At 35.7% G+C, this 27124-nt stretch overlaps 1 protein-coding gene across 1 annotated transcript in view; it reads left to right on the top strand.

Moving 5' to 3' along the window:
- Positions 1-2545: 2545 nt before the first annotated feature.
- The window catches only part of Ptprz1 (protein tyrosine phosphatase, receptor-type, Z polypeptide 1), a gene marked incomplete at its 5' end in the record, with an annotated part of 112976 nt that continues 88397 nt past the window's right edge, over positions 2546-27124 (top strand). The window contains 2 exons of the mRNA XM_013019952.1: positions 2546-2561; positions 11956-12024. Of these exons, the coding sequence (XP_012875406.1) occupies positions 2546-2561; positions 11956-12024 (85 nt within the window). The remainder of the gene's footprint in view (positions 2562-11955; positions 12025-27124) is intronic.

Below are 27124 nucleotides of genomic sequence, written 5' to 3'. Positions count from 1 at the left end.
TTTACTGTTGAACTAAAAATGACGTAAGATCAGTACCCTTTATTCATTGACTCATTCATGTGCCAGGAAACATGCTGATTTTACATAAGAAAATCCAGGGCATTTTGTTTTGTTTTGTTTTATCCCAATCACTACCAGGATTCTCATAAGTAATTTGATAGACTGGGCGTTATGGTAGCATCTCTGGAAGACTGTCTGAATTACATTAATCTTAGTTGAAAGTGCCAAAGATGGAGGTGGTCTTTTCCCATGATGAACAAGGCACTTCAGAGCATGACAACATCCTCTTTCTAAATGGCAGGAGAGCCATGTGAGATGGGAAAACTATGCCAGAGTAGTTTTGTCACCACTGGCTTTCTCTGGTGTATACTACCAGCTCAAATCACCAGATACATCATAGCCACTGTGTTATTGGATTGCTCACAGAGTGAATGCATGGTCAAAGAGGTCTGCTGGGGTCATTAGAAAGCATCAAACAATACCCTTACTCTGAAACCAGAGAGGCTTCTTGGAATTTAATCATCATAAGAAACAATTTTCCCCTTAAATATTATATGAAGCGAAATAACTGGAGATTGATGGAGATTTCTTTTTTAGATTGAGGGAGGCAATACTTCCATTAAGCTATTTCTAAAGTCATAAAGAGGTAGTTTAAAATAATTTGTATTGCACTAATTGTGACTTTCTCGCTTTGCAAATGAACTCGGGTAGTATGTTAAAGAATTCTGGACATGAGGCTACACGTCTGAGACTGCCCCACGCAAAACAAAAACAATGCATATTATGAGATTTTATTTTGAAGGTTAAACTCAGTTTGTCTTTGAGATGACATATCACAGGTTGTCAATAAATACTCTCTATTGGAAATATTTGCTATTATTGAGATTAATGCCAAGAATATGAACTTCTTAAAAAATGTAAACTTCATAAAAAATACTTTTTCTTCTGTCTTAATTTAGCAGTGGTGTTGTGCCTGGAGAACGTACCTCCAGAACGTACAAAAATCCTCCCCTTGTGCTGTTATAGGTGCTCTTTCTTCTCTAACCATCATCCTATTCACATTAGAGACATCAGGAGTATGTTAATTATTGTGAGGTGTCCCAGTGGCCTAGTAACTTCAAAGCTAAGTGCCAGCACATTCCTGTTTCCAGTGCAAGCCAAAAACACTACATTAGCTGGTTCTGTCTCTTGACATCAGCACAAACAAAACAGTATAAACCTGGAGAGAAAACATATTCACTCCAACTGAGCTTACTCTTTCAAAAATAAATAATATCCAATCCCTGGCCAGCCATTTGTAATTGTGTGTGAAATGTAATTACTAAGCTGTATGCTCCAAGCCTATTAATTATGTACTAAGTAGGAATGCCTTATAAATATTGTTCCTCTAAGTGCAATAAACCTGTGTTATCTAAGCAAGCAGAGTATTTTTGAGCATCTTCCACTGCAGAGAACATTTAAGGTCCAGCTAAAATTGGAAAATAGTCCTTGCAACAGTGTGTCTAAAAGACCAAGTGCTGTCATTAGTCAGTAGAGGTGACCAGTAGTGATAGACTTGAAGGTAAGTGTGTGGTGCTTGGTGGTTGATGTGAATCATTTCTTCCTAGGGCTGACTGGGTGGTTCACAGAATGACTGTGAACACACTAGATCTAAGGAGAATGTTCTGAGAATAAGCAGTGTGCTTGGCAAAGAGAAGCCCAGGATGAGACATATCAACATCAAACAGTGGAATGTGAAGCAAATAAAATGATTCCAGGGACCCATAAGCTATCAATAGAATTTGAGCAATTTATACACACTTCAAATAAACTGTACAATGGAGGGAAATACAATCTGGAAAATAATATTACCTCAGAGTTCACTGACAACGATACACCTAAACATACCAAAAAAGCAATAGAATGTATTTGTGCTATTAAGAAAAGAAAATAATGACCTATATGGGCAGGGGAATTGAAAAGCAAGGTCATTAAAAATGTCATCAAAACATTTTTTTTTTGCTAGTGGGAAAAGTGGTTGTATGTTCAGGAATATCTTGAAAAGCTAATCAATAAAACTTTGAAATAAACAGTGTTCTGAGCCTACCTCCAGTCTCTTCTAGCACAATTGAAGTGAAAATATTCTGATAAATCTTGCTTTTGAAAACTTACTGTCTTTTAATATGTCGTTATTGTAGAGTTGATATATGGATTAAAGTTACATGAATCAGATAATGAGTAATAATGAGTACATACAATTCTTTTTGAACCATGTCTCCCCTTCCATTGCTCTCTCCCAGTTTATTTCCCCCATCCCCACCCACAAGACATAAATTTCATATTCCACATAGTGTCTAGTGAGGACCACTGCTATATTTATTCATCCTTGTTCCACCTTTTCTGTGTCCTCCCTCACCTTCCCAAATACAAACACCTAACAACCAAGACAAAAGGAGAACAAAACAAAAACAGCAACATTGGCAACTAAAACAAAATGCCTCTTGTTTCTTTTTTTTGGAGTTCATTTTGTAGAATATTATTTTATATGATCATGTGCACACAGCTGTTGAGCCTTTGTCAACCATTCTCATGAATATCTTTTTTTTATCCCCAGTGTGTAAATGTCTAGAGTCCTATATAATTACCATGTCCCAGTGTTGTGCATATGTATGTATTCTTAATCATTCAGTGTGTTTACTTGTAGATGTATAGGCACTAGGCCTTTTGACATGGGGCAAAACTTCCTAAATAAAGATACATAATCACAACTCAAAGATTGGATAAATGTGATTGAATCAAACTGACGAGCTTCTGCATGGCAAAGGCATAACTAGCAAGATAAATACAAAGCCTAAACAATGCGAGAAAATCTTTACAAGCTATGCATCAGACAAGGGCCTCATAGCTAAAATATACTTAGAGCTCAAAAAATCATCCCCCCAAAATCAACTCTTAAAAACTCAACAACCCAATAAATAAATAGGCTAAAAAAGAGAGACTTCTCAGAGGAACTAAAAAGTATGGCCAATAGACACATGAAGAAGTATTCAACATCTCCGGCCATAAAAGAAACGCAAATCAAAACAACACTGAGATTCCACCTAACTTTAGTTTGAATGATCATTATCAGGAAAGCTAACAATAACAAATGCTCGTGGTGATGTGGCTAAAAGGGAACTCATTACACTGTTGGTGGGAATATAAACTTCTTCAACCATTCTAGAGATTGGTTCTAGAGGAAGTTCCTTAAAAGACTAACCATAAAGCTTCCCTATGACCCAGCAATCCTATTGCTGGGCATTTATCCAATTGACCACAAACAAGGCCACACCAAAGCCACTAGTGCAACCATGTTCATTGCAGTATTGTTTACCATAGCCAAGATATAGAATCAACTCAGATGTCCTTCAGTGGACCAATTAATCAAGAAAATGTAGTACATATACACAATGGAATTCTGTACTTCCATCAGAAAGAATGATATTGCACCATACTTAAGGAAATGAAAAGGACTTGGAAAAAATTAAGCAAAGTAAGCCAGAGCCAAAGAAACATAGGCTGCAAATAATGGAAACCATGGGACCTATATTTCTTTGGGTCTGGCTTACTTCACTTAATGTTTCCAAGTCTTCCCATTTCCTAACCGATGGGGCAGTGTCATTCTTTCTGATGGAAGCATAGAATTCCATTATATATAGACATAGATGTGTGTGTAATATATATATATATAATATATATACATATACATGCATATACCACATTTTCTTGATCCATTCATCTACTGAGGGGCATCTGGGTTGGTTCCATATCTTAGCTATGGTAAACAATGCTGTGATAAACATAGTTGTGCTGGTAGCCTTAGTATGGCCTTGTTTGTGATCATTTGGGTAAATGCCCAGAAGTAAGATTGCTGGGTCATAGGGGAGCTCTATGTGTAGTCTTTTGAGGAACCTCCATACTACTTTCCAGAGTGGTTGAACAAATTTACACTCCCACCAATAGTGCAGCAGGGTTTTCCCTTTTGGCCATCATCCCCTCCAGCATCTGTTGTTATTAGTTTTCTTGATTATAGCCATCCTCATATTTTAAAATAAAGAGCTTAAAATGCTTTTGTGCATGCTTTATGTTTTTATAGCATCATTGTAAGCAAACAGCAGCTATATATATGACTCCATTTTATGCTTATAGAAATAGCAGCAAAGAGATGTGACTGGTTCAAATTCAGTGTTTAAAAGGACATTTTTCTGACACAAAGAAGGAACTCAGAAGAAGCACTCAATACTTGCATATGTATAGTGTGAAAATGAAGCAGATCTACTACACTCACCCGAATTTCTCGTAGTATTACCCAGCTTAAGTCAGTGTAAGGAGCAATAGAATGTGACTTATTAAAGAAACTGACAAGTCAAAAAATTCTTAGCTTATTAAAAATCCATTGGAAAAGTATCAATGACTTATTTTTAAAGTGCTTCCCATGAATAATTTTTTCTAGACTAGTAAAAAGTAATCAGAATGAATTTAGGACAAAAATGAATTTTCAGTCAGTACCCTGGAAACGAGTCAAAGAAATCTTTCTGCCTGCCTTGCAGTGTGAATCAATCTACATACTGGCAGTAGTTTTAGTTTTAACATATGGTCCACACCTATTTCAGAATAGGTTGCCAATACCTAAAGCTGCCAGATTTTCCTGCTTTCTTTATAGGAACCCAAGTTTAACTTAATTTTATCTCTGCAGAAGTGTTTTAGAAATAAATCTCAGATTAAAATATGATTATATCAAAGTTTACCCCCACATAGATGATCCAACTGGTATGACTCCTGGCCATAAAGATGGTCAGTGAACTCACTGCATTGTGTAATTTGCTATCTCTGAATCTTAATTGTCTTGATAGGCAAGTACTTAAGTTGTCTATCATGTGTAGACTTGGCTTATTTCCTAAGTTTAACTTTGAAATTCTTAGTGATTCATCTATCCATGAACTTTCTTCTGAATAAGGACTAGCTTTGATTGTAAAATCCAGAAGAAGAATGAAAGAGTATTTCAAGTTTTTATTTACATATCTTTAAAATGTTTATTCATCACTGATTTGTTTGTCAAATTAGAGGCCTTGATTCAAAGTACATGTGTACTTTGATGATACAATCTCACAGAATACATGAAAAAAATACATATACAATCTTAAAAGTTTAAAGTGAAAAGACATAAAGAAATTCACATTTATATGTGTATGAAATGTTCATAAATTATATCATAATATTTTTCATGTATCTTTGCCACCTCAATGGATATTTTTAAGCATAATTTAATGGTTTTGGATTATTTCATAGTATGAATATTATCTAGTTAGTCTTTTCTAAATTTTATCTATTAAAATATGATCTACCACTATAAACATCTTGGAATCTTTGTTCCCTTTCCTGTTGATTATCAAAATATATTTCTGGGAATATAATTACTGAGAAAAGACATGACAAGTTTTAAGGCTCTTGATAACTCTTACAAGCTTATTTTCCAGAAAGCTTACATCTCCCACCTACCTCTAAATACAGAACATTTCAAGATTTGTTGAGTATCACTTAATATTTAAATAGTAATATCAATAGACATCTTATGAACATGGTTCAAAACCATTCTATGAAGCTTTTATCTCCATTTAACCAACAAAAAGCTGTAGTGGAGATCTCACTCAAATGGTAGAGTGCTAGTTTTGAGAAAAAAAGCCAAATGGGAGCCCAAAGTCCTAAGACCCTATGGCATATACACAAAATAGTAGTAGCAGTAGTAATAATAATAATAAACATTTGGTAATCTATTATCAGAAAAATGTCCAATGCTATTTTAATTTCTGTGTAATTATACTGAATACAACCTTCACATTTGTATTTAGCTCTGTTAGTCAATTGTGTTTGCAGTTTAAAAACTTCTCTGCTTGTATTTTTGCACTTAGTGACTTGTGAGGATTCTACATGTTTGGAACACATAGTTGCAATTGTTGATGGGGTTAACAATGATCAGTAACTTTACATGTCTATTTCTATCACCTTAAATGTTTTCTTATTCAAGGTTTAAGTGTCATGTATTCAAAATATGTTTACATACATATTTTAAATTATTCTCGTTTATGTTTCAGGGGTTCTTTTTCAGCTTATTAAAACAATATTAATCTGTTTGCAATTTAATGTATGTGTGAAATGTCATTGTTTCTTTTTTCAAATACTCCGTGTTTCTAATGACTTTTTAACCTATATACTTCTTTCTTATCTGCTTGTACTGTTTGCTTTATCATGAGTTAAATTTGCATCTATGTTACATTCAATTTTGATTCTACATACTTTCTTCTTAACATACCTATCGATTTATCTTTCACTAGTTACTTAACCAATCACTTATTACTTAGCTCTCCTCCTAAGTTATCTTACAATTTTTTCCTTATGATTCATTTAACAATATCAAATTTAGGATAGTAGTTTTAATTTAAACAGCCAGAAACATACGATGTAAAAGCAGTTACTAACTCCTCCTAAGTCAATGAAGAATGTAGTAGGACTCTTCATTTGTTCAAATTTTAATATCAATAATGGGTCACTTTTATTTTTTTTGTAATTTCCTTGTGATATGCTTTTCATGGCAAAGGTGAAAGGCATCTTGTATTCTCTAATTGGTGACATCCAGGTGGAAATTCTCTAGACCATCCTGGGAGAGCTTAATCATGGAATGAATGGTACAGCAGATGCTTTTGCTCTACCCTGGATTTCAGTGTAAACAGGAGAGCCAAAGACTTCAGAGCAGCAATCTTCACTGTATTGCTAATAATAGTATACCATTGTTGTATAGACAATAGTCTAATAGCATAGTATAGTAATACAATGATACATAATAGCACATTACTTTGTAATCTGGTTCATTTAATGTTTTCTTTCCACATTTAGCATCATTTTCAGCTCCTTCTTCAAACTGTCATTTTTGCATGTTATTTCTATTTGTGCTCTCGTTATCATTGGTTTTCCTCTATGGCCAAACAAATTCTCTTTGGTTGTGGATGTAAAATCATGTGGCTGAAAAGATCATAGCACTTAGTTTGAGTTTGTGCCCTCTTGATATTTTCTGGGTGTTATACAAGACATTTGACAGAAGAAAAGTGGTATTTGATGTCCTAATGACTTTATTGCATACATAAAATGCCAGGAAGGCTAGCTTAATCATTCATATTACTTGAGTCCAAGAAATTAGTTTGCCAAAGTTAAATTAACTTCTTAAGGTCAATATTCAATATATATAATACAATGTATAAATACATCATATATAAAATATAGTATAAACACATAAAATATATAATATAAATATATAAAAATATTGGTGATGTCATAAATCCTATTCATTATCTTGAGAATGTCAGTGTTTTACTATTTTGTGGAAAAAGCAAATCACCAAATAAATAGTATAATTAAATCTATATAAAATATAAATAAATATGACAATTCAAAAATATATCTGTGCAAAATTGTGGACTAAGTATGTAGAAGGAGATAGTTTACAAGTGATGACTAAAAAGTATTTGCTTATATTTAGTTTTTCGAACTTATTGGAAATAGGCATTCATTAACACATAATTAGATAAAAATTTATTAATATATTTAACAAAGGGACCCTTTAGCTTTAGCAATATGGATAAAGTACATCAGATTGAAAGCATATGTCTAGGTATGGGAAACTTTCCAAGACAAGGAGTATTTTGAGTTGTCATTGAAAAATTTGAATCCATTTGGTAAACATATTGCTAACATACAGGTTCTTTCTGGGGAAAAATTCACAAAATCCTCATTGTCTGTGGAATAATAAAATGTCATTGCTGACCTCAGAATTTCTACCTAATCTAAGAAACACATATGTAATTGGTTCTCTCACTGATATATATATATATATATATATATATATATATATATATATATATGAAAGAAATGGCTTCCTTTGTTCTTCATGTCATATTTTGCACTTAGTCTTTCCATCTCCTTTGGTAATTTAATATTTGGTTCTCAGCTACCTTTTCCTTCTTTCACTTTAATCTTACATGACAAGGTCACAAAGTTTCCACACATCTATGGAATTACCACAATAAAACCCCCTTGTACAACAATTAATGTATTCTAATTACAAATAATAAGATAAATAAATAGGTGATTGACCAAACCTTTTTTATTTTCAAAATTCCCTAACTACAATAATATACACTAATGTGTTTTCTTAGTAGATATTGAGTTGCTGTTTAAATTTTGATACTATTGGAAGTACTATTGTTTCTAAACCTATGCAGAGAAGATAAAAACAGTGAAGCACTTCCTTTTAACCAGGGACATAGCCAAAATTGGAAAACATGTATTTGGAGAGGGAATGATGTTTGTGTTTTTTAAAACAATTTTAAGGATTTGGGTTATGTTGGCAGTGATTAACAGAAAAACAGTGTCTAAAATATTACTCTGTCCTACACATGCCATATTATCTGAGTTATCATAATTAGCTAAATTTCTCCAGTGGTTTTGCATGTATAATGAATAACAGTAGACATTCCATATCAGTAAGGATAGGCTACATATAACTTACTTTGACTGTAACCCAATCTTTAACACCAAATAATGAGAAAATACACAGAGAAAGTCTACCAGTTACAGTAGAAAATTTTATTGATATGAACTGCATTGATATTGGAAACTCTCACCTCATGAGTAACTTAAATTTTACTTAAGTTTGCTAATCATTTTTGATTTAGATCATTGGTTCATGACCTCAACTTTCTTATCAAACAGAGAAAGACAATTACAATAGGACAGCTGAAACCTAAGTCTTTGGTAGCAGGTGATGTCTCCACAAATATTCTTGTACCAAAGCTAATCGTTCACATAAAGGACTAGGTCGTCCTTCCTTCCTTCCTTCCTTCCTTCCTTCCTTCATTCATTCCTTCCATCATTCCTCTTCTATCTTGAAGTTTCGTTTTCTGAGGACACTTGTATTTCTTTTGCCAGTCACACTTTGGGCACTTTGCATCATGAAGATGTGATGTGTCTCTGTGTGAGGATTTTTGTCAGAAAACTACTGCTAGAATCTGTACTAGGATCTGACAATAAAATGTTGAAGCGAAGAATATAGGCTAAATTCACAATCCAAAATGATTTTATAATTTAATATATTGATCATATTTAAGTAGGAAATGAACACTTGTATTTTTACTTGTGAATAAAAGGGTTTAATTTTTAAGAAAAATATTAATAATGTCTTTATATAAACATAAAGACATAAATACATATATTTACATATATGTAGAAATATATATTTATAGAGACATATATTTAGCATGGGTGTGTGCACACACACACACACATACATACACACTCCAACTGTGTAGGTGGTTATAGATTGAAGTAGTAATGTTTAATAGTACCTGAAATAACATAAACCAAATTTCTGGTTGTACAACTTAGAGTAACCTTTAAAAAGATCTGTTTATATATGTATTCATGGGTGCCATTCCTTTCCAAAATCACTTTCCTAGTTTTATCACTTTAAAGTAGCCTGACTTAAATAGAACTAGCAAGTACTATAAGTGAGAAGAAACAAAATAAAACTAAAGAAACTAAATCCACTCCCACCAAAAAAAAAAAGAAAGAAAACACTATTCTTGGTTATTTTAATGGATTTTAAAATGTGTAAGCCCTCGTATAAGACATACTTCATATAGGATTTATAGGTTTTCCTGCTATGTAACACCATGGCAGGACATGTTGGGGGGGAGGGGGGCGGGTTGTCAAACCAGCTGCTTTTTTTCTTGTTCACTGAAGCTATCACAGCTCATCTATCAGAGCTCTAAGTAGAGTCTTTAAAGTGGGGTACTCTCTCACGCCCGAAGTCTATGTAATTAACATATGAATGTGTAACGGATTGTATAAAGGAACAATACATAAAGGAATTGAAGAGAGCTGTAACACCTGGGATCTTTTATTGAGAAAGCTTTCCTAATGTAAGTAATTAGAAACCCAATACAATGCTTCTGATATCTGGATAGAACTCTACAAAGAAAGCTAACAACTGACTACTACTTTGCTATCAACCTTTAGGATGAATCTTTAAAACATCTGTTTACCTCAATTCAGGTTTTGTGTGGAATCTAATCTGAGACCATCAAAGTACATTCATATATAGAAATGTCATACATTTTAAAAAATATTTACTTTAAAAGATGTGAAGCCAGCTGCTAGTGGCTCATGCCTGTAATCCTAATATTCAGGAAGCTGAGATCTGAGGATTGCAGTTCAAAGCCAGCCCTACACTAAAAAATAGTCTGTGAGACTCCTATCTCCAGTTAACCACTCAAAAAGCCAGAAGTAGGGAACTATGACTAGAGTTAGAGAGCTAGTCTTAAGCAAAAAACTCAGGACAGCACCCAGGCCTTGAGTTCAAGCCCCAGAACCAACTCTAAAATCATCATCATCATCATCATCATCATAATATATGAACAGATGACAATAAATCCTTTCTCTAGGGCTAGTGTAATTTTATGGGGAAGATGCTTGTTGGTGGAATCCAGTAGACTGTATAGTCAACTCTGTATAGTTTATTTGTCTAAATAATTCCTGCAAGTAAACCCAAGGCTCATTTTTTTTTTTGCTTTGTTTTGTATCTCTGGAAGGCAGGCATGCCACAGCAGATTTTGCTCAAGAAAAACTGTTAGAATCATGCATATAGTTTTGGTCAAAATCAGTGCAGTAGGATACAGGAATTGTACAGTCCATTTTTCTTATTAATATCTACACAAAACACATTTCTTGAGTATAATGACTTTATTTTAAAAGTAAAATTATTTTTCTAGATGACTAGGTCAAATTTGACTGGGTCAAATGATCTCTTAGGACCTTTCTAGCTTATATCATGTATATGCATTTATCATAAAGAACCACCTATCCTCAGAACTAAGTTACTTTACTCTTAAATGATTATTTTTATAAAATAATTATATAATTATATATAATTTTATAAAATTATTTTTATAAAACAACCATTTCGAATAATAAACTATGAACCTAATATTTTAAGCGAAAAAGCAAGTATATACATATATAATTCTATATATACTAGATATATGACTGTTCTTAGCAGAATTTTTTTGTCATAGACCAAAGTATAATCAACCCAAGAATGCATTGATTGGATAATTAAAATGGAGTCTATATGTAATTTTTAAAATACACCAAATTTAAATAGACCAGCAAAACTTTGTATTAAAGATGATTGCAGTAGTAAAGAGACCCCAGAGCCACTCTCAACTTGAGTCCTGTGACACAGAAGCAGTAAGGTTTCTTAAGGGTGGGGACGAATTGATGGGAAAATATCACAGAGGGGGCAGAGGCCATCTTTGTTTGTTAATGGTCTTTATCCAGGGAAGAAAGATAATTTTAAGGACGAAATACTTTCCCAAACCCATGATAAAAACCAGTATACTTCATTGTGTACCTATATATGTATGTATCTAAGTGCAAACTATATTGAGAGAAACTTGATTTATGAATGACTGGTAACCTACAAGTTGATTAACAACTTATTTGTAGTTCTTTCTACAGGAACAGTTCTGTCAACACTGATCAGGTTCCAAACACAGCCTACAAAGATTTGTCCATAATGTGTATTAATGCAAGCATAGTCTGGGATGAAGGGACAATGCAAAGGAAGGAGGAGCATGAATTGTTGCACCCCTATTGCTTGCATGTAAGCATGGTTCTAGGGAAAATTTGCAGTTTGCAGTGAACCTTGACTTCCACCCATCTTCCTTGTGTTCTCCTTGCTCCATGCTAAGCAAGCAAGCTGAACACAGGCCATGAGTCAATCCCTAGTATTACAAACAAAAAGAATGAATATATTGGGTATCTTGTATTTTTCAAGTTGTGGACAAATAGTTATCTAGATGTTAATCATTCATTTTTCTTTGGTTATAGATTGGACTTATGGATACTACAGACAACAGAGAAAACTTGTAGAAGAGATTGGCTGGTCCTACACAGGTAAACATATCCCTCATATAAGGAGATTCAGCAGAAAATGTTACTGCATTTATTTGTTTGCTTGTTTATTTGTTTGCCACTCTCAGAAGAGCTTGCACTCTGGACCTTAATGCTGTCCTTGAGCTTTTTGTGCTTAAGCTACTGCTCTAACACTTAAGCCAAAGCCCCTCTTCCAGCTTTTTGTGGTTAATGGGAGATACAAGGTCCATGGACTTTACTACCTAGGCTGGCTTCAAACTGTAATCATTTGATCTCAGCCTCCTGAGTAGCCAGGATTACAGACATGAGCCATATTTATTCTTATATATTAAAAGGCAACTTTCATATAAAGGCAACTACTTGATAGTCTAATTCATTACCGGCTAGTAGGATTTGAGGAATATTGCTTTTGAATTACCTATTGTCCAAGGAGTTTTCAAAAAGGATTCCAATTTTAAATGTTTTGGCCTTTAACATTCTTATTTGTTTTTAATTCCTGATGATATTAGAAGCCATCTTTTCAAATGTTACCACTCAACTATATTGACAATGATTATTCTTTAAAATAATGGCTTATAGTTACTATTCAAAAGTTGATACACAGATATATGAACAATACAAGTCTACTCAATTCACTTTAGTTAATAACACATTTAACTTCAGTAATGAAAAGTACACAAATTATTTTTCCCAGCCCATTAATTTTGAGCAGAGAACTAGCATATTTACCAGAAATACATGCATAAAACCAAAGGCAAGCTTTTCTGAACCATCTACTCCCTTTCAAACCCCAAATCAGAAGATGGAAGACCTATAGCCTAAGGAGGGAGGGTGCAGTTCTTGGCACTCCAACAAAAACAGATACTTGGTGACCAGTCGGGTGACAGTGACAGTATTGCCCGTCTGTCCCAGGTCCCAGGACAGCTGGGTGTGCCTCCCAGATGAGGAGGACACAGTTTTACCAGAGGGTTCCAGTGGCCATCATATCAAGTATGCATTCCACTGCATAGAATCCTGTCATCCTAAGATAATACTCTTGTTGAGGAGTTCCTCTGCTCAATGGACTAATTGAGCATAGACATGACAGCTGTAGAGTGTCCAGCTTTTCTTGTATGGGGCTATGCATACACAATGCACAGTTCTATCCTTCATGACCAGAACCTAAGATCTGTTGGCTTTAGCTGCTTTTGGGAATTTTCCAGTGATCAAAGGGATAAAATCACCAAAAATTGGGTGGGGCAGTTGCAAATCTCAAAAGGGAATATTCTAGAGTGGAGGCCAGGACAGAAACTTACTCAAGAGGATCTGTCTGTCTGTCTGTCTGTCTCTCTCTCTTAATATGTGACTCTATTTATATTAATGTTTTCCATTGGTTTGAAAAATTATTCCTAGAATGTTTGAGGATCCCAGAAAGGGGCTAATGAAAAGGATATTTTACAGCTGTTTAGTTCCAGCTGAATAAGACTTCATTATTTTGTCTGAATTCAAAGAGATCAGAGAAAACAAATGAAAGCTTTATCAGAATGAGTGTGTCTTTCTTAAGAAATCAGGGCAAATGTATATGAATGGGTTATTTCCTCCAAAATTTGTCATTTTGTTTTTAATATAAGTACTTAAAGGGTGGCGATATTTCTAATACCATGGTTATTATCTACCCAGAAAGTAAAGAGGTATGCTTACTATATAAAGTTTCAAGATAAATTAGTGTTAAAGCTGTTAAATAGAGCTAATTTAGTGAATGGCCCAAATGAATTGGTCTCAACCACATTTCATCTGTAACAGTTTTTGCTGTTGAGCTACAGGTTTATGTTCTTACATTGTGTTATTGAAATCTATCAAGTTAGTCAAAATCTTGAATAAAATGAGTTGCGTGTCTGTGTATAGAGAATTTTATGGATAAAAATGATGAGGCTGGCCATGGGTCGGACATACCAGTAATCAGTGAATAGGGTGTGGCAGGAGGATCGCAAGTTCAAGAACAGCCTGGGCTACACTTTACTGCATGTTTTCTCATGCCTGTAATCTAAGCTATTCAGAAGCCTTAGATCTGAGGATGGCAGTTCAAAGCCAGCCCATATAGGAAAGTCCATGAAGCTCTTATTTCCATTTAACTATCAAAAAGCAAGAAGTGATACTATAGCTCAAGTGGTAGAATGCTAGTATTAAGCACAAAAAGCTCAAGGATAGCACCCAGGCCAAGGACTGGTACACACACACACACACACACACAAATATATCACTACATCTTTTAGTAAGAGCATTCATCATGCTACATAAGTAATTTTAAATATATGACACATTAATTATTATTTCAGTGGAATCTCTTATGCTGAGGTTTATTTATCAAAGATTATACATACACAATTATAATAGGTGCAGTAGCAATACAAATCCCTACTAAGTACCAAATGGGTGGAGAAACACAGGTTAGGAAAGAATACTCTTCTAATTGTGCTTTTAACTGGATTAAAAACAACTTTTTCATTTTGGATGGATGCTGTAATTAAGTTAAGAAATGATAGGGTTGGTCAAGAGTCAACAGTACCATTTTCTAAGTTCTATTTGTTGCTCTGACAAAAGAGGGCGTTGTGTTTGTGAATGTCACCACTAACAATTCGATTCTTCCCATAGTAACTTCATTCCATTTAAGGTTCTTGTTTAATGAATTTCATTCTTCCAAGTTTCTACATTTTTTATGACAGTATCAAAATAAAGGCAAAACCCTAAGTCATTGTGCTTTTTTATATCACAAATATATAAAGTCAAGATTACCAAAGGTGTTAAAACTGCCTTCACTTGTTAGATCTCTGATTACAACCTCCAGTAATGTTAAATGGTCAGAATTCAAGGCACTCTAAAAAGCTGCTCCCTTCTTAGAAGTAGTCTATACTGGAATTTAAACTTACCATGTTATTTCATTTTTAGCATTCTTTAAGGCAACATGGAATTGAAATTTTTGCACTAATATATTCTCAAGTGTTCTAACACCCAAACCACTAAAGTTTTAGTGAAACGGTACATTGAGCAAGTGTCAGGACATAGGACTGCTGTGGCTACACATGAATCACTTTTAGAGTTGGCTTGATATACTCTAGGCTTTAAGTACAAAACTGATTCTCTGTCCTAAAGTATAGCATCTTTTCACCCTCATGGCAGAGAAAAAAAAATGTTTTCCTCATTACTTCAGGAAAGCAAAAGAACCATATTATCAGGTTGGCTAGAATATGATTTAGAATTTGGTTTGGTTTTGAATATAGTTTGGTTTATTTAGTCTTTTCTTTCTCTTGACTTCAGACAAAGTGGGCCAGACTCAACTCAAAGGAAAAGTGAATCCATGCAGAGTAGTAATAGCATTCTGCTTTGTACAGGTATATTTCTTTTCTTCAGGATCTGGAATAGGCATTCAACATATTTCATTTTCCTCTGTGATTCACTACTCAGTGCATTAAACAGATTGGTTCATTTTCCATTTCCACCATTGTAGGAGTACAAATGACAAAATAAAACATAGTTCAACTCCAAAATGGTACTTACAGATGTATCCCACTTCTTTATAAAATCATGTATTTACATAGGAATGGAAGAGAGGCATGGGGAAACGATGGGCCAGTTGGCCATAGTTCCCTTGGAAACTGAGTCTGGAAATAAATGATACTCTAAGAACAGGATTCTAGTTTTACTATGCACAGTTACATTGAACAAAAATAACTCATTTGACATATATTCTAATACACCGTATTTTCAAAGAATCTGAATTAGTTTTAGTTAAGGTGGTCATGGTAGTTAGGTAACATCCACAACTTGGTGTCTTTACCCATCAAGACAGAGGTCTCTGCATGGCTGATTCTCAATGACAGGGTATCACCCACAGCCAATCAGAACACAATCAGGGCTGTGTCAGACTGTCATCATCACAGACCTGCAGATTAATCGGGCTGCTAACTATTGCATTTCAGTTTGCTCATCTGTGAAAACATTTTAATAATGCTTACCTGATTGACTGTGCATTAGGTAAATGCTTCTTATTGTCAGAAGAAAACTCTTTGAACAAGGACCATATGTCACAAATCCATTGGATTATTATCTGTCAGTGCCTTGAGCCCAAACAGTTTCAACAAGCCTGGACACATCCAATAATCTTGCAAGAGTAATTAGAAGTACTTAGATTGTCTTGAATGTATATTATGGGCAGATATTTCCTTTTATTTTTATATCTTAAAACTCACCATAACAAAGCCAGTTATGGTGGTCACACCTGTGATTTCAACTATTTATAGGGTGGAGGCAGAAAGATAGTGAGTTCAAGACTTCCTCAGGTAAAGTTAGTAAAACTCTTAGCTAGAACATTACAAATGGAAGGGCAGGAGGAGTGGCTCAGAAGTGCAGCGTTAGCAATGGCAAGGCCCAAAGTTTAATTATCAGTACTGAAAAAAGGAAAAGGATTGAAACAGTTTACCTAAGAATCATATTCTCGAGAGACTTTGCCGATGCTACATGTAATGATAGAGGCTGAATAGGGTTGAATTAAATGATTGAAAGCTCAAACCAACTGGTACCATATTCTTTTTTTTTTTTGGTTGTTCATGGGACTTGAACTCTGGGCCTGAGCACTGTCCCTCAGCGTTCAGCTCAAGGTTAGCACTCTACCACTGGCTGGAATTCAGGAACTCATAGAAGTCCTTTATGGTTCTGACCACCACCATCCAAACTGTAATAGACTAGTTAGGGATCTTCCTAACTATCTGAATATTTTAGTACACCCTGATCATACCAGGTTTCTGGACTTATAATGTAGAGATACTGGCCATGATAGAATTCAGATCCCAGGCAAAGGCAATAGAGATTCCTGCAGAACAGACACAGTGATGTGGAGTAGAGAAGCCAAGCAACAGAAACTGAGTGCAGAACAAAGCCTAGTGTCAATAGGATTAAGGTGATGCTCCTCTTCGCTAATGAAATGGGTCACTCCTGAAATCCCAGCAACCCTATGTCCTATAAGCTAAAGAGCTCAAGAAAATGCACCACAGGAGCTTTTATCGAAAAGGAATGTAAATGAGAAGACACAGATGCTAAAGATTCCAAGACAGGCATGTGGAGCAGGCTAGGTGAAGGCAAAAGGCATCCAATTGAATGGCTTCACATGGCCATGTGCCAATTGATGGCAAAGAGCAACATGTTGGATTTATAATCAGATTATTGTTTATATGGGTAAATTTTATGTACGAACTTGTGATGGCAAATGGAGAGAGACTATTCTCAGGCAGAGGAGTCTGTATGGAATAAGGCTGTAGATGCTTCTCTGGTCAATTTCTCTTAATGCTGAGATCTATGAAGCATGTAGATATAAGTCATTATCTTTTTTGTTGTTGTGTTGTTGGTCGTGGGGCCTGAACTCTGGGCCTGGGTGCTGTCCCTCAGCTGTTCAGCTCAAGGCTAGCACTCTACCACTTGAGCCACAGTACCACCTCCAGCTTTTTCTGCTTATGTGGTGCTGAGGAATGGAACCCAGGGCCTCATGCATGCAAAGCAAGCATTCTACCACTGAGCCACCTTCCTAGCCCCATAAGTCATTATCTTAAGCATTTCATAAGGGTCATAAATGTCAGTCTAGTGTATGCTTTACCCTGTAATGAAAATGACTTCACTTACTTCTCTTTATTAAAATATGTTCATTTAAGAAACATGTCTGTGTATATGTATATATATGAAAGAATAGCTAGGATTTTAGTCTATGGAAGTAACTGATACTGATGTCCTCTGTTGAGAAAAATGTAATTAAAAACAAAATCATACCTAAAATCAGAAATCCTTTATACACAAACAGTAGAAAAAGCAAACAGCTTTATTATGAGATAAGCAATAAACTCATGTGGCAGTCTTCACAGGTAATACCAACTAAGAGATTGCAAAGATGGGATGGAATCTCTCCCCTTTCTTCAGTCAACAGTCATTGCATTCATGTTCTCAAGAGAAATAACGAGTCCCCATGCAGGAAGACTACACAGCAACTTTGATCACACCGTCCATTCAGAGTATACATGGCAAGTGGAATGGCTGTCTGTGTTGCTATCGGCTTTACCCAGAGGGAAAAACAAAACAAACCTCCTCCCTTTAGGGGAAGCATAGCTGAACAAGTTAGAACTGGCTACCTATAGAATATAGCATCAACTTCATAGCTGCCTGCATTTCAAAAAGATGGCTCCAGAATCCTTGAAAAAGACATCTTGGGTCCTAAACCAAGGCAAGGCCTACCCAATTTCCAAAAGGATTGATATAAACTTCAAAAAGAGGAAAAAATATTTACAGTGATACATTTTTCTAAAGTAAATGCTCCAAGGAAAGGGAGAAACCTCTTTCACATTTTCAACTGGAAGAATTAAGGCACTTTTTATATTTTTAATCATCCTTACCCTTGTAGTTATCTTTCCTGACATTCCTATGGACTCTTACTATACACTGGTTATTGACTGTATTTGTGATAGTAATATTTGTTAGGTTTCTTTCTAGGCAGGGGTTTTACATCTAAGCCAAGGTGGAGCAACAGAAAGCATGTTCTTCTATTAGGGCAGCTTTCTTCGCTGTATCCCGTTGCCTAAAGCAGAGCCTCACATACAGTAGGTACTCAATACATAGTTAGTCATTATTGCTTTACTTCCTCCGGTGTCATTGGGACACAGAATTAATTTCACTCGGGCGGAGTTCTGAATAGCAATGCCACCATTTCAGGGGACCATTCCATATCCTTTTCACACACAAAAAAAGAATATACCAAAAACAGATAATAACTGAGTAGATGCAGAGCACATCCTACCATATTTGGGAGAAAAATCTGAAAGGCTCTCTTTTGCCTTTTACCACTTGGATATTGAATCAGTTTCAGTCCCACCTAGTCTGAAATGTGAGTGGCTTAGGTGTCATTACATGTGGGAAATTCTGAGGTGGTCTGGAAGCCTTTAATGAACACTTTCTAGGTTCACATATTTTCTTCTTTTTTGGAGCGAGTATGGATAACATGTTTTCTTTTCAAATGTCTGTGTATCCTTCAAGTTTCATTTTTAAATTGTTTATTACCTTTAAGTATTTGTACAAACAAGTTGCCATTTAACAAAACAGCTTATGAAAACAATGTATTCATTCCCTCCCCTACCTAACCCTTGCCTTACTCTTCTTAATGAGCATGTCTAGAAAGTTAAGATTGAGGAAACTGTCACATTGTTTTTTCACAAATTATGTATAATTTTCCATTTCCAAAGCCCCAAAGTTTGTTCTTTAAGATAAGCTGCATGAAGGTATTGAAAGCCCTCAGATATTTTAAGAAGATGTTTGATGAATCTATATGAAAATGTGAGAGAGTTAACATCTTATTACATCCCGGACCGTATGCATACTCTTTGACAAGGGAAGGCTGAGTGTTGAGTTCATTAGTTTAATCTTTGATTTGATAACATGATCCAGACATTGGGGTTGCAGAAATGAATAAAAACAATCACAAATATGGAAATAATAGCCATAACAAAATATGATTTTTTAAAAGCATACCGCAGTGGTAAATAGTGTTAACACAAGATCTAAGAGTCCCTGGGTAGCTTAAAGAGGTCAGGGAAGGTTTCCAGAGAAGGAAAATTTAAACTGAGATAAAGCAGAATAGGAGCTAACTACTAACACAATGTGATTAAAGGTAGTTTCAAGCACATAGAGTAGCGATGCTAAGACCTGAGGTAGAATAATTCCTATGTTCCTGTCTTTCTTCCTGACATTGTTCTTCTTAGGAAAAAATGTTAAGAGTAATGGCCCCATCAATCCTTTCTAGCTTCCTTCCTTACCCTATCCAAAATCCTGGGTGATACTGAAAAGTTGAGTTGCTGACATTTGTGTTTAGGGGATGCTGGGCATGATTTTATATCAACTTTTTTAATTTTTCAACTAAGAACAAAATATGGAAAAGGGGAAGTTTACCTACTCCAAAAGAAATGACAGCTTGCAGAAGGCAAGACCCATGGACATCATCATGTTTTGAAGTAGACAGAACATGCGTTTATCACTGCAGATCTTTGTAGGGAGTTCACCAACAGATAATAATTACTACTTTGAACACATTCTAATGAAACTGGATTAGTGTGCATTCTTTCACTAGTTCATCTAGTAAGAATGAATATATAAGCTCTATAGTTAGGGAGTCTTAATTGCTTAACTTCAAAATCGAGCTCTACTTTGGGTGTCTCCTTCTTCTGTCTAGTTCTATGGTCCATAAAAAAATAGATCATAATAACTTACCTTACAGGGCTTTACAATGATTAATTAGTGCATGTAAAGCACTTAGAATAGAGGCTGACATAGAGTGATTGTTTTGCAATCTTGAGGTAAAGCCAAATAAATTTAGGATTTGTCTTATACCAGCTTTCCCCCTGAATTACTCCCTATTACCTACAGAATTGAAACAGTAGACTCCTCAGCATAGAGTATGCCATGTGGCATTAATGATATGCCCCAACCCACCTATGCTGGGTTTTTTTGAAAGACTTCCTGATTCTAGCTGGATTTGGACATCTTGCCTGGACAGCAGCCATGTGACTACCTTCAGGTAAAATGTTTCTGTCCCCTGGCTTACTTAAACTCTCCCCTGACAGCACCATGAAATGATGGGCTATGCACTTTCTTCATGTTCTCCCAGTGTGGCTCTTTCTCTATGTGTTCAGCAACTGTTCATATGCATGGATGAACCAAGCTGTCAAGTACTGTGTTCTCATTTTTCAGATATAAGAAACAGAGAGGTGAACCATTTGGCCCAAGAATCATAAAGAGAGCAAGAGCATGAAACTTGAATCTGGGTCTCAATTCCCAAGATTCTGAAATGCAAGAGTTCTTACGGTTACTTCTGCTGCTTCTTACAGTTACTTTTGCTTCAGTAGCATAGGAAGTAGGGAACCACGAAGCTGCTGAGCTTTGAATTCTTATGCCAATTTTGAAAATGCTAATTTCAAAGAATTCTCTAAAGAGTATATATGGTCCCTTTTGGCCTGATCGGTGCATTTTCTCAGGGAATGGGTTAAGCAGTCATTTTTGGAAGTGGAATTGTTGCTACCTTTGATTTTTCATCTTGCCTTGTCTGTATCTTCTAGCTTCTTTACACTAAATGTGTATTTGTTCTACCATTAGAACTGGGAAAATTTAATACTATTTAATACTATAGTCTACTTTAGTCTGTTTAATACTATACAATACAATAAATTCAGGTAAATTAAGTTTATTTTAAGGGTGGTTTAAGAAGTTCATTTCTTCTCAGAAAAATATTCTGGCTCTTCATAACACTTCACTGTGTAGTGAGATTAGTTGTTTATATATTTGAGGGGCTTTGCCTGGCCCTATTTCCTCTTGGCTTTACCAAGTAAAGTATTTTACCAAACAATGAAATTAGAAATGCTTTATTAATCATGCATGTAGTTAATAACATCTAATTAGTGTGGAAATAGATAATATTCTCTTAGAGACAAAGAACCATGTTGTACATTTGCATTTTACACAGACTTCATGTAGCCAGGATTCCACCATGAGTATTTGCTTGATTTGCTGTGGTGTAATATCCTCACTTTACATTCATTTCACAAATCTAGGATGATTATCCCAGCCCAGTGAGAATCAATTTCTCATAGCTGATTGTCTGAATCACTGCCAACTCATTCACATTTTCTACATCATTGACCAGAAAGCATAGGTTTTTAAGAAGTCAGAACAATCATTCAGGTAAACCTGGATGTACCCTCAGAATTGTTTCAGAGCAAACTCTACCCCTGGAACTCAGTATTTTCTTCAGTTTGACAGACAGTGGACTGACCAGTAGATCAAAGTACTTACCGCTCCAGTTCACTGTCACTAAATGAGTCTCCATCCACATGAAAGAACCTGTTTTCATGCAAAGAGAAGAGCTCTTGCAGAGGAGAGCAGCCTCACCCCTCATTGCTGCTTTCAGAATAATTACATCGTTAATTTCTGGAGAGAAAAAGAAGAAAGCTAGTTCAGGGTATGTTTATGAGATTTCAGAACATGTTCAGGGAGAAAGCTCTGTGACTTTTAATTATGATCCTTTACCCACAAAAATGTGCATATTTGGGTAAATTAGAATAACGCTTTCATTCCTTTCATTTATGATGATTGCTTCTTCATGCTTGAGCACAAAGAGAAAGCTTGATTTTTAAAATCTAAGTTCCATTGATGTGTTGTTATGCCACCAGCAGTTTTAAAAGTAAATTGAGCACAGAATTAAGTTCTGGCATATGACTCAGAATCCTCTAATGCCACTAGCCTTCATTTAATCATTTATGAGTTATCACTGCAAGATGTTTATATAGATTAGATACCACAGAGATCTAAGGAACTATATTTATTTGATCCTAATTAATATTTGGCCTTAAATAGATAATCACACCACTTTCCAATTTCCTAATGTTAAGCAATTAAACAGCTTGCAGCTGTTGGCCAGATGAATGTTAAACTTTGCCAAGTATTTATATGTAGATTCTTCACCATATTTGGACTGCTTTGGAGTAGATTAAAGCCATGTACTTTAGGATTATATTTTATATGTTATCACTGGACAATTATATATTATTTTTGTATAACAGAATTTATTCTGAAGTACAGTAGTTGTATAATTCATGTGATGAGAAGACACATTAAACTTTTTGTCATTACCTGCATGTAAATGCTTTTTATTTTCATCACACCAAAGTATTATGTTAGTGAGGATTGCCACTTTCTTAGATAAAATACTCTTAAATTTGTATAGCTTTATCAGTTTTAAGTGTACTTTGTGATTTTTTTTGTTTCTTTTGTATGTTCTTCCCCCATGGTATAATGCGTTTCCACTGTATTTGATTCCAGGTGTCCTGCATCTTGTGTTTCTAATTTGGGGAAGGAAAGAGAAATAACAAAATGCTGAAACAGGATACAGGTTGACCCATTGTAACAATGAGATGTACAAGACACTATGTTGAAAATGAACTTTACAACTGGGGGTGGGGAGGGAGGAGTTGGAGAGGGAAGGGATGGTAGGGGAAAAACAAAGGAGGAGGTAACAATGCTCAATAGGAAATGTACTCACTACTTTACTCATGTAACTGTAACCCCTCTGTAGAGTTTTTTTAGAATAAAAAATATATAAAAATTTCTTACTTGTTGGTGGTACTAGACTTTGAACTCAGACACATACTAAGCTGGCAGTATACCACTTGAGCCTTATATACCTCCAGGATTTCATTTTGCTGGTTATTTTAGAAATGAAGTCTAGCAAACTTCCCTGCCTAAGATAGCCTCAACTTGTAATTTGCCAGAACTCAGCCTTCTGAGTAACTAGGATTGCAGGTGTGAGCTACTGGCCAGTTTTATTCCTTTATTAAAAATAAAGTAAACGTGAACAATCAATGCTAAAAAAATGAATGCCAGGTGAGAGATGGACACTATCTGATCAAAGTATGTTATATGACATATAAAAATGTCATAATGTATTAGTTTCTTGGGGTGAGGTATATTGGTTTAAAAGCAATACTTTTATATGCTAATAATTTATAATATATTTTATATTCTGAAATAATAATTCAAATGTTATTTTCAACAGCAAGAAATTAAACAAGTTTTTGGCCATTCCCAAAGAAGATGCTTTCTAAAAACTCATCTTTATTTTCTTGGCCTCAAAGATTCTAGGTCATGTAAAATCAAGGTTGTATTTTACCTTCTTATTATTTTACATTTATAAATTGCAATAATATGTGCCTCTTAAATTGTGTTTTATTAATAGAAATGCATATGGCTGCTGGTCATGTAGTGTAATGGTACCTTTACAAGCTTCAGAATAGAATAGAGGTAGTTCTGGAGTTGGGAGTTAAATGATTTATTTAGTCATCCCTTTCTGAGGAGGTTCAATTCAACCAATCAGTTGATAAGTCCAACGCATAGTGATCCGTGTCACTGTTCCATCACTATTTAAATTGGTCATTGTCATGTCCACAAAGCCAGTGATTATGCTACTACACGTACAAAAAACATTTTCCATCATCATTAAGCTGCTTAGAAAATGAGTCTCTTGGCTTTGGAAAGATGTTTGAACAATTTTATAGCTGTTCATCTCCCATTACTTTAACAGACATCTTGTCAGAAAACCTTGTAATGGGTATTAGAGCTTCAGTTTGTTGCACAATAATTTTATTCATTTGGTATTTCTTTCTTTCTTTCTTTCTTTTTTTTGTCGGTCACAGGGCTTGAACTCTGGGCTTGGGTGCTATCCCTGTGCTCTTCAGTTCAAGGCGAGCACTCTGCCACTTGAGCCACAGCACCACTACCAGTTTTCTAGTGGTTAAATGCAGATGAGTCTCATGGATTTTTCTCCCCAGGCTGGCTTTGAACTGTGATCCTCAGCTCTCAGCCTTCTCTGTATCTAGGATTACAGGCGTGAGCCACCAGCGCCTGGCTCATTTGGTATCTTAATTGAGCACTCCTATCTGATATCCAAGGAAAAGAAGTAAAAGGAAAGGAGAGAAAGAAAGGAATGAAGAGAGGGAGGAAGAAAGGAAAGGAGAAAAGAGAAGGAGGGTGAGGGGAAGGAGGAGGGATAGAAGGAAGGAAGGAGACTGTTTTCCCCACTGAATTTGAAAATATCTTCACAGAAAGGAAATGACTCATGGTGACATATTACAATTCATGAATCTTAAGTATAGTCATTTTTTACTTTATCCTCTGGAACAATTCCAAAATCACAAGGATTAAAACATTGCTATCAGTAAATAAACTCTACAATATCTATGGCTAAGCAATTTTCTTCTTTTTTCCTTTTTTTTTTGGGGGGGGTGTCCATTCGTGGGGCCTGAACTCTGGGCCTGGGCGCTGTCCCTCAGCTCTTCAGCTCAAGGCTAACGCTCTACCACTTGAGCCACAGTGCCACTTCCAGCTTTTTTCTTTTTGCTTATGTGGTGCTGAGGAATTGAACCCAGGGCCTCATGCATGCAAGGCAAGTGTTCTACCACTGAGCCACCTTCCCAGCCCCTAAGCAATGTTCTTATTTCATATAAATAGTATTCATTGTACAGTTTCAAAATTTAAAGTTTAAGACTCACTTTTATCTCAGGATGAATCATTATAAGTCTTCAGGTTATGTGAAAATCCCTATTCAGACCCCCGATAGGAATAACTTGCTTCATATATTGAACACCTAGAGGATTACTAAACTCATCCTCACTCTCCTTATTACCTACCTGCAACCAGCCCTATATACTCCATTCCAATTTCTACCTCCCCTGACCTACCCCCTAGAGGCAGCATGCCAAGTATAACGCCTGAATCCATGCCCAGTGCTGGGAGGAGCTGTCTTTCCCTTATCTGCCACTAGATGGATATACCTTCTAACTTAAAAACAACATCTTTTAGCCAGGTACAGTGTCTCATGCCTGGAATCCCAGTGACTCAGGAGGTTGAGATCATTAGGAGGTTCATGATTCAATGAGAGCGTGGGTAGAAAAGTTTGGGAGGCAGTCTCTCAAAACAGTAAAAAGCAGGGTGTATTTTCATGTGCCTATCGTATCTACTACTGTGAGAAGCATAAATAGAAAAGACATGGTCTAGGCCCACATGGGCATAAATGTGTCACCGTGTTTGGAAAAGAAATGGGAGGGGGAATAATGGCTCAATTGGTAGAGTGCTTGCTTAGCCAGCTGAGTGTACTGCCAAACCAAACAAACACCTACTCACCACTCTGGGAAGAATGTTAGTCTCGGTAACTGGATAATTTTCTCAAAAATTTGTAAGAAGCGGATTGTGACTTTTGGTCAAATTATTAGTACAAAATAACAAAGCACCGCCAGATATCTTTAGAGCAGGATTCAGCGAGCAGCATAGGCTAATGAGGATATCTCCTTTGCTCATGAAAAGTTCTGCGCCCCACCCTCCCTGCAGGTACTATAGGTGTTACTGTTGGTTACTAATGTCACAGAAACTTGAGAAGTATTCATACCCCACTGTGTGTGAGTAAGGACAAGGTTGCTGTCTGTAAAATCCAACTGAGGTCTCCTTTCTAACTGGAGACATGGGAGAAGAGGCTAGTGATTATCTCTACAGGTGTCAAGACCAGCTCAAACATATAGAGTCAATTTGAACCCGTGGAAGAACTGACCATCCTCCTACACATTCTTATATGTAATAACAGACACAGACATGAGAATGTTTTCTGGATCCAAAGGTTAATACAGCAGTGAACATGAAGAGTGAGTTAAAGGCCTCCCTGAGAAATCGGACCTTTTGGTTTCCTACACGAAGAGTTAAAACAGATACCATGTCTCCTGTGGCATTTCTTGAAAAGAGTTGATAATAGAGAAAAGGTCCCTTTGAGCTTTAATAAATAAGTGGATTGTATCCTATTACATAAAGCAGGAAACTTGAAAGTTCAAATGAATATAAATTAAGACATTTAAAAGATAAATTTGATGAGGAATTTGATTTTGACATGATCTTAGATCACCTCCTCACAAAATACTTTCTCATTGCAAAGAATACATATAGCATCGCTGTGGGAAAGAGAGACACATACTGATTTCAGCCCATGCTTTAGCATCAGTAACAGTGGTTCACACAGAAACCTGAACCACTTAATAAGACATGATATGAAAGAAAGAACATTATTCTTAAGACATTCTTACAAAAATGCATAACCACAAGCCAGGTGCCAGTGGCTGATGCCTGTAATCCTAGCTACTCAGGAGGCTGAGATCTGAGGATCATGGTTCAAAACCAGCCCAGGCAGGAAAGTCCGTGAGACTGTTATCTCCAGTAAACCACTGGAAGTGGCACTGTAGTTCAAGCAATAGAGCACTCGCCTTGAGCTGAAGAGCGTAGGGACAGCACCCAAGCCCAGAGTTCAAGCCCCATGACCAACAACAACAACAACAACAAAATGCATGACCACGAGGAATCATCAGACACATACAAATTGAGTGGTAGTCTATAAAGTAAAATAGATTTCAAAAGTGTCACCATCTTGAAAGTCAAGGAAAAAGACAATATTTCAGTTGGAAAGAGACATGACAGCCCAAGGCAACATGTTACCAAATGGATCCTTAGTGCCATCAAGAATATTATTGAG

This window comes from Dipodomys ordii, unplaced genomic scaffold (assembly GCF_000151885.1).
Source record: "Dipodomys ordii isolate 6190 unplaced genomic scaffold, Dord_2.0 Scaffold48, whole genome shotgun sequence".
Classification (NCBI taxonomy): domain Eukaryota; kingdom Metazoa; phylum Chordata; class Mammalia; order Rodentia; family Heteromyidae; genus Dipodomys; species Dipodomys ordii.
Note: the sequence above shows the minus strand (reverse complement) of the source record. Positions and strands in the feature narration are given on the sequence as shown.